This window comes from Rattus rattus, chromosome 15 (genome assembly GCF_011064425.1).
Source record: "Rattus rattus isolate New Zealand chromosome 15, Rrattus_CSIRO_v1, whole genome shotgun sequence".
Taxonomy (NCBI): Eukaryota; Metazoa; Chordata; class Mammalia; order Rodentia; family Muridae; genus Rattus; species Rattus rattus.
Genome location: NC_046168.1, coordinates 43,690,200 through 43,703,214, shown reverse-complemented (window position 1 = coordinate 43,703,214; position 13,015 = coordinate 43,690,200). Strand labels below are relative to the sequence as shown.

Sequence of the window (13,015 nt, the reverse complement as noted above, 5' to 3'; positions counted from 1 at the left end):
GACAGATGAGAAGCTCAGATGACAGGCTGCCATCGTCTGAAGTGTTGCGAGAAGGAAACGTGCTGTGGTTTAAGCCTATGGGCTTTCTACATGGAAATGTTAATTTTGACTTGGTAGCGAGACAGTAAGAATTACTTACGGAGTGCTGGAGAGGTGGCTGCTCTTTCAGGGTGCCTGAGTTTGGTTCTTAGCACCCACCTACATCGATTGATTCACAGCTGCCTATGACCCCAGCTCCAGGGGATACAAGGCTCTTGTCTAACATCTGTAAGCAACTATACACACACACACACACACACACACACACACACCCCATAAACAAAATAAAATCTCTAAGACAACAATTGTTTTGAGTTACAACATTTCTTTGATTTTATATGTGTCTGAGTTTATTTAAAAAATTATTTTGGTTGAAATCTTAAGTAGAAAACTACTTTTTTTGTCTAAATTATGGGAGAAAAGCCTCTGTCGAAAAAATTTTAAAGGGAAGCCAAGATATTTACTTGCATTATTTTAGCCAAAAGTGCATTTTTATTTTTTGATCTTTAAAACCTTAAGAGTTATTTTAAGCTGTATAAATGTACTTTAAGTATTGTGTTCTTGGTTTTCATTCTAGGAGTGGATGCCACTTTGGTTCTTGCCTTTGGGTAGTCACAGTGAAGAGAACGTCCCTTCTCAGCAAGGATTGGCCTGGCTGATTCCCTTATGGGTTGATCGAGACCCAGAGGTCAGTGTGGAGGACACCAACTATGTTATATCTACATTGAAAAGCACTAAAGCAGATTTACTTATGTAATATTGTGGGTTACTGTAATTGATAAAACATGTTTTATTTAGCCCCCATCTTTCCTCAGGCAACCCTAAAGAAGCATTGTTGACAGAGTTATTGCCGTAAGAATTTCTTGCCTTATAGTTTTGTTGACTGTGTACCAGCACAGTCAGGTTCTGGAGAGAGCCTTTAATTTTCACTTACAGATGCTGTCTTTTTAGAGAATGTCCACAGAGCTTTTCACTGTACATGTGTTGGCAGTCCCCGGTCTGGTTGTGGGAAGGATGTTATCATTAATAGTTCATTTCATTCTAATTATTTTGAGGAAGCCCTATTTCCAAACAGGTCCCATTGGGAATTAAAGCTTTCACAGACTGGAAAATCATCTTTCAATCTAGCTTTACAACTCTGTTCCATTATAATTTTTATCCTTTTTAAATACATTAATCTCTGTAAATAGATTTAAAAAACAATACTTAGCTCACTGCATTATCAACTTTAAACTCTGAAGTCCAAGGTCTTGTATGAATATTATCTAAATCAAGAATAGATGAAAATTTATATATTTCATCCCAAGGAAAGAATTTGTTCTCACCTAGGATCTGTGAAACAAAGACATTAGGTATCTCTGTCTGATTGTAGAATAGTTGTAGGTTACATATTTCTAGTCCCAGAGGGAGAAATAGGAATGGAAGAAATGAGGTTCCAGAGCAAGTGTACGTGCTGTGGAAGCAAAATTCCATTAGCACTTAAGACTCAGCCCTTTGTCTTGATACTGTGCATTCTAGGCGTGCTGGAGAAATATTCTCAGCACCCCATCCTCCTACAACTCAGTGGGTAGCTGACCTCCTCAGGCTCTCCCTGGGCTCCACCTGTGCTGTCGTCATTAAGGACAGCACCACAGTCCCTTAGGCACTGACTGGACTGGGCCATCCTGGCCCAGTGAAACTGGAAAGGCAGCCGTAGCCTTAGAAGTGAGGCTGTTGCTTTGCCTCCGTGCTCGGGTAGGAGTGACTGACCTAACGATCTCTGAATTTCATTTGGAGCCATTATTGTCCTTGAAGAGTACCACACATTGCCTTCTGGAATCTAAGCCCCATAGTCTCCCAGTCATGGCAGTTCACTATCTTATTTCCTGCCGTTCCACACTGGCACTGTCTTTGTCTTATCTCCATTCTGGCTACTGCTAAGATGTCTAAACAACATTCATAATCTCTTCATGAAACAGTTATTCAGCCATCCTTCCGTGACCTTTCCAGAACTAGAGTTCTCATCTTGTATATAGATAGCCTAGAATTTTCTTAATTATCTATAACTGTCCCCCTTTTACAAACATATCATTAATTCCTGATTCAAATCATGCTTCCTTTGCATTTTGCTATAAGCACTCATGAGAAATTGATATACTCAGCACTTTGCTTAGAAATATTTTCAACTATGTGCATAATTTCATTGCTCACAAAAACAACACTTGAATGCAGTTTTACCACTTTTAACTTTTATTTGTATAAAGCAGCTCTATATTATTATAACAAATACCCGAGCAAAACTAACTTAAGAAGTTAAGAAGTCAAGGTTTATTTTCACTTACAGTTTCAAGCGTTCCGCTCTCTTTGCTTTTGGTCCTGTAGCAGTGTCTTGGTGGGAGCTCATGGAGTAGCACACCTGCTTGCCTCCTGGCAGCAGAAAGAGAGAAAGTAGAGGGCCGGGGTCTCAGTATGCCTATTGTGCATGCCATAACATGGTTAAAAGACTTCTAACTGCCTACCTATCCTTAAAGATTCTACCTTCTGTCAATGGTTGCATGGACTAGGAACTGCACATTTAACACACCGGTCTTTGATGGTTACTTGTGCACATCCGAGTATGACCTTCTATGGATCATCCTTCCTCCATGCTCTCATTTCTTTCTGCTATCGCAGCAGAGTCATCCTGTGGCTGAGCTTCTTGGTATGAGCCTGGAGTCTTTCAGACTCTAACTTGTATAGTTCAAAAGTCACTTCTATGTCATGGTATTTGTTTTAGTATAGCTCCTCTTGTTAGTTATTATAAAAAAAGAGAAATTAAAAAACAACTTGTATTAATGTTCTCAGGTTGCCATAATAAATACCACAGAATGGATTGCTTAAAAAGCAGCAATGCAATTTCTCATGATTCTGGAGGTAGCAGTCTAAAACCTACAGTTAGCTTCCTGGAACACTCCTTCCCACTGTGGATGTCTGCCTTCTTATATGTGTTCATTTTCCTCTTCTTGTTGCGGGCACTTGGTGAAAGGTCTCTCTCTCTCTTTTCTTTTAAGGGAGCCACCCTACTTCATTTTAAATGCCTAGTAATATTTAAGTGCCATTTTATACATAACTTATATTATTTAGACATTTTTCAATGATGTTAGGTAAGAAATCATGGGTCTTATTAAAAACCTTGATTTGTGTAAGTACTATTTGATCTGAACTTAGAAGGTACACTTGGACTTATTACTTGACTGTTTTGTGACTATGTTATTTTATTCCTGTAATTCTCACTGAAAATGTATTTTTGACTCAAAATTCAGAAATGCAGCAAATTGTTAACTTAAATAGCAGTTATGCTATGGTCAGTATTACTATAACAACTTAATTTTGATTTTTTTGAGACTTTTTCTTCCTCTTAAAATAACGAGAAAGTGCTACATGCCTTATAAAGAATTGTAATTTATCTACATAGTTTTGAAATGAAGTATTACCAAGTTAAAACTATTTGTTTGGAAAAATACTGCTAACTTAAAAAAAAAGAACAAAATAATGGGTATTTTTTTAAGAATGAGGAATAATAGAAATCATGTTCAATAAATACTTCATTTGCATATGAAGTCATGTTCAAATGCTTTTCCTTAAAAAAAAAAAACCTTCTAAATTATAATTGCTTTAATGCTTACTTATAGCTACCTAGGCTATCTCATGTAACATTTGATCATAATCTACTTCTTTTTCAAATCACTGATTTGTTTTTTCCCTCCACTCTGATATGAAATTTCTGTAAAGCCAATGACATAGTCACACACATGCAGGACACTGTTTCTGAGTGTCCTTTAGTGTATAGAATGTAAAACCAATGCCATACCTGTGTAGGTCTAACAGTTCTTTTGTACCAGAAGGACAACCTAATGGTAGCAGTGAGTATTCTTGGACTTGATATCTTTGTCTTTACGTGACAGGTGAGATTCACTTCACTGGGGTTGGGATCAGCACTGACTACTATGGAAGCTGGCTGTGTGGCCCTGGCAAACAGTTGTCAGAATATTTCTGGTGGGCTCTGGGGAACTGTGGTGAACATTCTTCTGGATCAGTCAGAATGCAGTATGGTGCGGCGGGAGGTATGTCTGATTTAGCTGCCAAATCCACTTTCCCATACCCTTTATTGTCGCAGAACTCTATTGCAAGAGCATCTATAACTCTCATTTGACTTGCTGTTCAGCAGAGTAGACTGAGAAAAAAAAACATTATTTATTTTGCTTGCTAAATTTAAAATGATTTACAGTAAAAATTCAAGTCTTTTATTCTGATAAAATTAAGGCAGAATATTTAAAAATTTTGTATTAAATATTTATTTGTTTTTATGTGTGTGCATGCATATACACATATGCGTGTGCACATGTTCTGCTGTGAAGGTCAGAAGACAACTTAGGAGAGTCAGTGCTCTCCTTTCATGTGTATTCCCTCAGGGTGGGAATACAATCTTGGCAGGCAGTGCCTTTATTAGATGTGCCATCTTGTTGTGCCCGAAATGGTACGTTTTAATGTGAACTTTTCTATTCCACATTGCAGAGTAATACACAGAAGACATTTGTTTTTACCTCAACATTTATAGGCATTTAATGTTTTTAAACCCTTTATAATCATAGGTATTTTCAAAATAATGTTTTACAATATTTGTCAGTGATACTTGAGAAGAAACACTAAATTAAATTGTGTTGTAAAGTTATTTATGTCATCTACTTGAGTGTGCCCATGAAGGTCAGAGGGCAAATCCCGAGAGTCAGTTCTCTTTCACCATCTTGTGGGTCCTAGGGACCAAAGTTGGGTCATTAGTTCTACCCACAGAGTCCTGTACCCATGGAGCCATCTTGTCAGCTCCAAGTGGCTTTGTTGTTGTTGTCTCATTGATGCTTCTGTCAGGTGATGACTTATACTCGTAGTTATAAAAATGACAAGCTGATGGCTCTCAGAGGTTCCTGAAGATACCAGCGGTTCCTGGCCCACCATTACCCAGTACCCAGTGGCAAATGTATAAGGGCCGTATTCTTATTAGTTGCTGTCTTAGTTTTAAGATCTCTTAAACTTACGGATTAAACTTCTTACACTTATGGATTTTTCTTGATTCGATAATTTTAAACTTTTTAAATTGACTTCTGTGAAGATCGATGGAAACTTTACTCTTAGATTTTTTCATATTCTTGTTATTCTCTTAGCATGATTATAGCAAACCTTCCATTGAATGAAAATCAGTTCTTATATTTGTATGACTATTTCATTCTGTCGTCTTATATTCTGATAGGTAAAGTTGGACATTTGTGCTTTAACTTTACTAGGAACCTTTATGTGAATGAGGAGGAAATTGAGGGAGAAGGCAGATGTTTGCTATCTCTGTGTGTAACCCTACAAAGGGATTCGAAGACTATTTCTTAAATGCTCCTAGAATTATTATACTAGTCATGTTTTGTAGAAAACTAAATTTTGAAATAGTAAAAACTATATTTTCTTATGAAATAACTGCATGGTTTGGTCATCACCTAATTCAGTTATCAGCTAGTAAGAAATGTAGAGTATGAGACCTTGTGAGGGTCTCAGCTTGTATCATTGCCCATCCAGTTATTTAATTGCAACAATCGGTTATTTCAGAGATGACAGCAAGATGGCAGTATTGACATTTTGTGTTTTTAATTTTCAGGCTGCATTTATACTTCAGAATCTCCTTGTAATTCCAATGCCTTCAAAGGTTATAAAGGATTATACTTGGCAGGTAGGTATAAGCGGTTATCAATCTAGCAGATATTTTATATTAGTTTTAAATTTTCAGTATATTTGTTCAACTAGCCCTTTGTGGGTTTTATTTTTGTGGATTTAAGCAATCAGGAGCCAGGAGTCAAAAATATTCAATAAAAAGTAATTGTATGGAATAATTATATTCTCTTTCTCTCTCTCTCTTTTTCTCTTTCTCCATAATATATATATATATATACACATATATATATATACACACATATATATGTATGTATGTATGTATATATCATTCTCCTTGAATAGTATAGCCTGACAAGCACATACAATAGCGTTGTTATTGTAAGTGACTTAGAGAGCTTTTAAGTTATACAGTAGAATATGCACAGATAATAAACAGTTATCTCTGTCTACAGAGTTTGGTATTTTTGAGAGTCTAAGAACCAGTCCCTTTTGATACCAAAGAGGCTAAGCTTTATTACTTAAAAAAATTGTGTGTATAGTAGCAATTGCTTCTTAACTAGAAGGTAGTAACTGATGCTCCAGTTCAACATGTAAAATGTAAATGTAAAATGGTCCAGCAAAGGTGGAAGGAGAGAACTGACTTTGTAAAGTTGTCCTCTAACCTCCACACATATGCTTCACATGGTACATGTATAACCCCCATTACACATACACCATATATACACAATAAATTTTTAATTACAAAAATTTAGGTTTACTTATGTGTGTGACTGTTTTGCCCTCATGTATGTGTGTGAACCATGTATGTTCCTGGTACCTATAGTGGTAAGAGGAAGGTGTCAGATTACTTGAAACTAGACTTGCAGATGGCTGCAAGTTACTAGGTAGGTGCAGTGAATCAAACCTGGGTCCACTGTAACAGTGAAAAGTGTCCTTAATCACTGAGCCACCAATAAAATCTTTTTCTCTAGCCTCCAGTAAACATTTCATTTTTCTGTATGTGTGTGGTTTTTGTTTGTTTATTTGTTTGTTTGTTTTTGTTTTTTTATTTGAGATAAGATCTCACCTTGGCCAGCCTGGAACTCGTACATCAGGCTGACCTCAAACTCAACAGAGATATCTCTTCCTCTGTCTCCTAGAGCTGGGATTAAAAGCACAGGCCACCATACCCAGCCTGATAACGCTTAAAAAAAGAAGAAACCCTCTTTTGTTGTAGTGGTTAATACTTTTAAAATTAGTAATGCTTAGCATGATAGAGAAGTTTTGGGACTACTAACTGGAATAATTGTTGGAGTTGTGAACTATTTTCCCAATTACATAGTTGAGAAGTTTTATCACAAGGAGTTGAAATAGCTTAGTGAAGTAACATAGTCAGTGGTATTACACAGAGTCTCTTTCTCATATACATTGTTAAATTGACAATTGGTAAATTGTAAAGTTGGTTGTATTTAAAAATACAATCATATTAAATTTCTTTTTCTGAGTTAGTGTACAGTTGGGACCATGATTTAGCTCTTTTTCTTTATATTAGATTTTTTTTTAAATAGTGAATATCAAGTCACAAAATAGTTAACATGTAATATGTAAGTATGCTCATCATAGGCATAAGATGTATTTTTATCGTATCTTCATCCTCATAATTATGTTTATAATAATCTTATATAGCACTTCCCATTCTCCTCCATAAAACTGTTTATTTTTCAGTTTGCTTCAGAATATTCACTCATAGTTACTGAATCAAGCTGAGCTTCAGAAAGGGGGATTTCAGTGTGTCACCTGCTGCATAATCTAGCTGGCATTTATCTCCTGGGTTCTTCACTTCTTCAGTCTTTACAAAACCAAGTTAGCAGTGCTGGTGCCCTAATTCATCTCTAGCCTTATTAGTATTGTGTGTGTATGTGTGTATACAAGTCTCTATGTGTGTGTGTCTGTGTTTGTATCTGTGTGTGTGTGTACTGTGCGTGTGTTTCTGTGTGTGTGTCTGTTTGTATTGGTCCATCTGTCTACATGTGTGTGTACCACCATGTGGGTTGAGAGGTCAAAGGCAACTCTGTGAAGTCTGTTTTTCCTTCCTTTACTCTGGGGTCCAGGGATGGAGCTCAGGTCATCAGGCTTTCATAGTCTGTGATGTTACCTCTGAGTCATATGTTTCCATCCCCTATAAATAATTGTAAAAATATTTTTACTAACCACTGTAGTCTTTAATTTTCTCTGAAAGACACTAGTATTTTGTTTTTTGACCATTAAATTGAGTTCATTACCACATATTAATTTACTGCATTGCCTCAATTCTTACTATTAAAATTTATCTTCTTATATAGAACTTTGTTTCAGAAGGTTAGAACCATAGTTTATTATTATTATTTTTACTTTCTTTCCTATGGCTCTAGGGATTGAACCAAGGCGTTGCTTATGCTAGGCAGCAAATGCTCTACCACAGATAGGGTTTATATTTTGAAAATGTGCTGTCCCAGTTTCTGATTTAGTAGTGTGTGAAGAATTCAACTTACATTCTTGGTCTTATGTAATAAAGACCATTGTTTTGTTTCATAATATTCCATTTACTTTGTTTGGATATGCTGGGGATGGAATGAACTTCAAGAGGAGGAACAGATAGGAAGCATGTACATATTCCTCATCCGTTGGCCTTCAGCGGACACCCACCCACACCTTCTGTTAGTAAGTAGGGAGCCAGCCTCTGGCTGGGTATGAGAGCTCAGCTCTTGTTACAGTAATCTTCATGTATTGTAGTTCTTTAGAAATTGGGGCATATCTTAATAAAATATGTTTATAGAGGCTCACCTTTATTCACATGCATTATCAAGACTGTCACTCTCTGTATCAAAGTGCTGAAAGTTGTATTGTAGTTCTCAGCTAAGCAGTGCTTATAAGCTAGTTTCCCACAGCCTGACTAGGTTGTTAGTTCTGGATGTCCCTGATTGTGTTGCTGAGTTTACTTTGAAGACTACCAGGTCAGCCTCTGCAATGTTTTCAATTAACCTTAGACTTGTTTATGATAAGAAATCTAATGGACGGATCATCTGGCTTTCTGTTGTTTGGTTTTGGGTCTTTTTGTCTATGACATTTATTTAGTGCCTACATATTGGGGATATGCAGGTGTTCAAATTAAATGATTTGGAGCTAATGACATGACTTAGGGGAAGACAGGCATTTTACAATGTTTTATGTATTCTATTGGTAGCTTATTCATAATTTTTGTAATGATTGAGTTATTCCCTTGAAAAGCATATCATACTTATTGTATAGGCATTTTCATGTGTGTTAGTTAATATGCTAGGTTATTGCTAGTTTGTGAATATATTACACTTGTTCTCACTTTGCTTTATATATTTGTAATAGGGCTTTGAATTGGCACATGCACTTTATTTTTTTAACCCTTTGAAAAAATAGTAGATTTATAGAAAGTTGCAGAAACAATATAATTTCCATTCATCTTTACTCAAATCTCCATTGTTCATATGTGTCCTAAATTGTCTTTGTGCTGGTTGTTCTTGGTTGTCAGAAAGAGGGAATTTCAGCTAAGAATTAGCTTCATTAGGATGGTTTGTGAGTTTGTGTGTGCTTGAGTGCACATGTGCATGAGGGTGAGATACCTTTGATTGCTAAATGGTAGAGGAGAGCCTAGCCCATTCTGGGCAGGTGGTCCTGAGAAGCAGGAATTAAGCCAATAGGTGCTGTCCCCCTGGTGTCATGATCTCTGTTTCAGTTTCTGATTTATGTTCAATTGTACTCCGGAGTGGATAATATAACCCCTAAGCCAAATTCCCAGTTGTTTTTGGTCATGGTATCTATCACAACAACAGAAATCAAACTGTTCAGCTGGTATCTTTTAAATTTTTGCGTACTATTCAAATTATGGATACACTGATACTTTTCCCCTTAACGCTGAAGGATGAATTTCCTATAAACAAGGGCATTTTCTTATGTGATAATAATAATTCTCAAATATTTCTAGTCTGTTATACAGTTGTACCAAGGATCTTCTATAAACCTAAGGTTTATTTAATAGTTAACTGAATCAAGATGAGTTGCTGAAAGGCAGTTTCTAGGTGTTACTTGATGCAGACATAGGTGACATTTATTTCCTGGATCATTTCACTTCTTTTGTTTATCGACAAAGGAAATCCAATATTGTATCCAATTTAGAATAACATTTTTCACTTTTTTGTTTACATCTGAAATTGTTTCTAATTTTTCAAAACTTATAACCATTTTGAAAAATGCATGCCACTCAGTTTCTGCAGTGACTTTCAGTTAGTATTACTTGTTTCCTTATGATTGAATTTGGATTATTCTGTCTTCTCATAAAACACATAGAAATGGGCTAGATAATCTGCTTCCCTGAAGAGGCTATATCCTGAGGCATACCAGAGGATCCGCTGTACTCAGAACATTTGACAACATATCCTGAAGTGTATCACAAGAACCACTACACTCAGAACATTTGATAGTATATCCTGAGGCATTGCAAGAGATCCGCTGCACCCAGGACACCACAGCTTAAAGGCATCCCAGGAGTTCATCTGTACACAGGGACAGCTGAGCAGTCTATACCACACCCGCAAAGACCTCCCAGGGGCTCTGTGGCATGCAGGGCACTGACCCAAAAGACTGAAAGCCTCCCTGTGGCTGCACACAAGGAAACAGAAACCACAGTCCATTGGCTCACCACCCCCTTCCCCCAACCCCTGCCCCTGGGAGAACAGCTTTACACAGGTCAACAGTTTGACTGCTCCTCTGAAGACCCAACAGTCTGAAGGCCCCCCCCACCAGGAGATCTATTAGCTTCTCTACCCCTCTGAATACCCTCTAGTTGGAAGGCCCCACAAGAAGTCTGCTACAGACAATGCAGCAGGCCTACCAGGAAACATGTAGCAACCCAAGGACAAAAGAGGCAGACTCCAGAGTCACCCAGACCAGCAAACACTAGGGATAACCAGATGACGAGAGGCAAACATAACACCATAAGCAACAGAAGCCAATATTAATGAGCATTATCTACCACCACAGCAAGCCCTGAATATACCAACACACCAGGAAATCAGGAAGCTGACCTAAAATCCTATCTCATGAAGATAATAGAGTCCTTTAAGGAGGATATAAATAACTCACTGAAAGAAATACAGGAAAACACAGGTAAACAGGTAGAAACCTTTAAAGAGCAAACGAGTAAATTCCTTAAAGAAATACAGGAAAATACAAACAGGTGAAGGAATTGCATAAAGCGGTCCAAGACCTATAAAGTGGAAGTAGAAACAATAAAGAAAACACAAATGGAGGCAAACCAGGAAATGGAAAACCTAGGAAAGAGGTCAGGAATGACAAATTAAATATCACCAACAGAATATAAGACACAGAAGAGAGAATCTCAGGTGTAAAAGATATGGTAGAAGAGAATGACACAACAGTCAAAGAAAATTCAAAACATAAAACAAAAACCCAGAACAAAAATTCAAAGCTCAAAACATCCAGGAAATTCAGGACACAATGAAAAGATCAAATCTAAGAATAATTGAATAGAGGAGAATGAAGACTCGCAGCTCAAACGTCTTCAACAAAATCATAGAAGACAACCTCTCCAACCTAAAGAAAGAGATGGCCATAATGGTATAAGAAGCCTATAGAACATCAAACAAATGGGACTAGAAAAGAAAATCCTCTCTTCACATAATAATCAAGATACTAAATGCACAGAACAAAGAAAGAATATTAAAAGCTACAAAGGAAAAGGGGCAAGTAACATACAAAGGCAGACCTATCAGAATTATACCAGACTTCTCAACAGAGACTATGAAAGCCAGAAGAGCATTGTCAGAGGTCATGCAGACTCTAAGAGAAGACAAATGCCAGCCCAGGCTACTATACCCAGCAAAACTCTCAATCAATATAGATGGAGAAACCAAAATATCCCAGGACAAAACCAAATTCAAACAGTTCTACAGAGGATCCTAGAAGGAAAACTCCAATACAAGGAAGATATCTATACCAAAGTAAAGACAAGATATTAAGCATCTCACAGCAAAGCCAAAAGGAGAAAACCACAAGCACATAAAGCTACCTACAAAAACAAATATAACAGGAACCAACAGTCATCTGTCTTTAATATCTCTCAATATTAATGGACTCAACTCACCTTTAAAAACACATAAACTAACAGGTTTGGTACACAAACAAGATCCAGCATTTTGCTACATCACAAGAAACACACCTCAATAACAAAGACAGACACTATCTCAGAGTAAAAGGATGGAAAAAGGTCTTCCAAGCAAGTGGCCAAAGAAACAAGCTGGAATTGCCATCTTAATATCCAATGAAATAGACTTTCAATGAAAAGTTACCAAACGCTATGAGGAAGGACACTTCATCTTCATCAAAGGGAAAATCCACCAAGAAAAAGTCTCAATTTTGAACACCTGTGCCCCAAATGCAAGGGCACCCACATTGATGAAAGAAATTTTAGTAAAGCTTCCATCATATTGGAAGACTTCAATACCCCAGTCTTACCAATGGACAGGTCATTGAAACAGAAACTAGACAGAGACACAGTGGAAACTAATTGAGGTCATGAACATGAACCAAATGGGTGTAACAGATATTTACAGAATATTTCACCCTAAAACAATACCCCTTCTTTTCAGCACCTCATAGTACCTTTTCTAAAATTGACCACATGATTGGTCTCAAAATAATCCTCAACCAGTACAAGAAGATTGGAATAATCCCACGAATCCTGACAGACCACCATGACTAAAGCATGAAAGTCTATAACAGCAAAAGCAACAGAAAACCCATATACCCGTAGAAACTGAACAGCTCTCTTCTCAATGGTAATTTGGTGAGGGATAAGATAAAGAAATTAACGACTTACTGAAATTTAATGAAAATGTTGACACATCATACCCAAACTTATGGGACACAATGAAAGCAGTGCTAAGAGGAAAATTCATAGCACTAAGTACACTGGTAAATAAACTGGACAGATCTTACACGAAACAGCATACCTGAGAGCTCTAGAACAAAAAAGAAGCAAACTCACCCAAGAGGAGTAGAAGGCAGGAAATAGTCAAACTCAGGGTTGAAATCAACCAAACAGAAACAGAGAACAAAGAATCAGCAAAGCCAAAAGCTGGTTCTTTGAGAGAATCAATAAGATAGATAAACCCCTAGCCAAATTAACTGAAGGGCGCAGAGGCAGTATCCAAATTAACAAAACCAGAAATGAAAAGGGAGACATAACAGAAACGGGGAAAATTAAAAAAAAAAAAATCATATCCTGCTACAAAAG

At 37.0% G+C, this 13,015-nt stretch overlaps 1 protein-coding gene across 6 annotated transcripts in view; it reads left to right on the top strand.

Annotated features, from left to right (window-relative positions):
- Window positions 1–13,015, top strand: part of Rttn (rotatin) — a 167,375-nt gene that overhangs the window by 91,043 nt on the left and 63,317 nt on the right. For all 6 annotated transcript variants that reach the window (XM_032885546.1, XM_032885544.1, XM_032885545.1 and 3 more), the window contains 3 exons: window positions 617–727; window positions 3,963–4,121; window positions 5,696–5,767. In XM_032885546.1, the coding sequence (XP_032741437.1) occupies window positions 617–727; window positions 3,963–4,121; window positions 5,696–5,767 (342 nt within the window). The remainder of the gene's footprint in view (window positions 1–616; window positions 728–3,962; window positions 4,122–5,695; window positions 5,768–13,015) is intronic.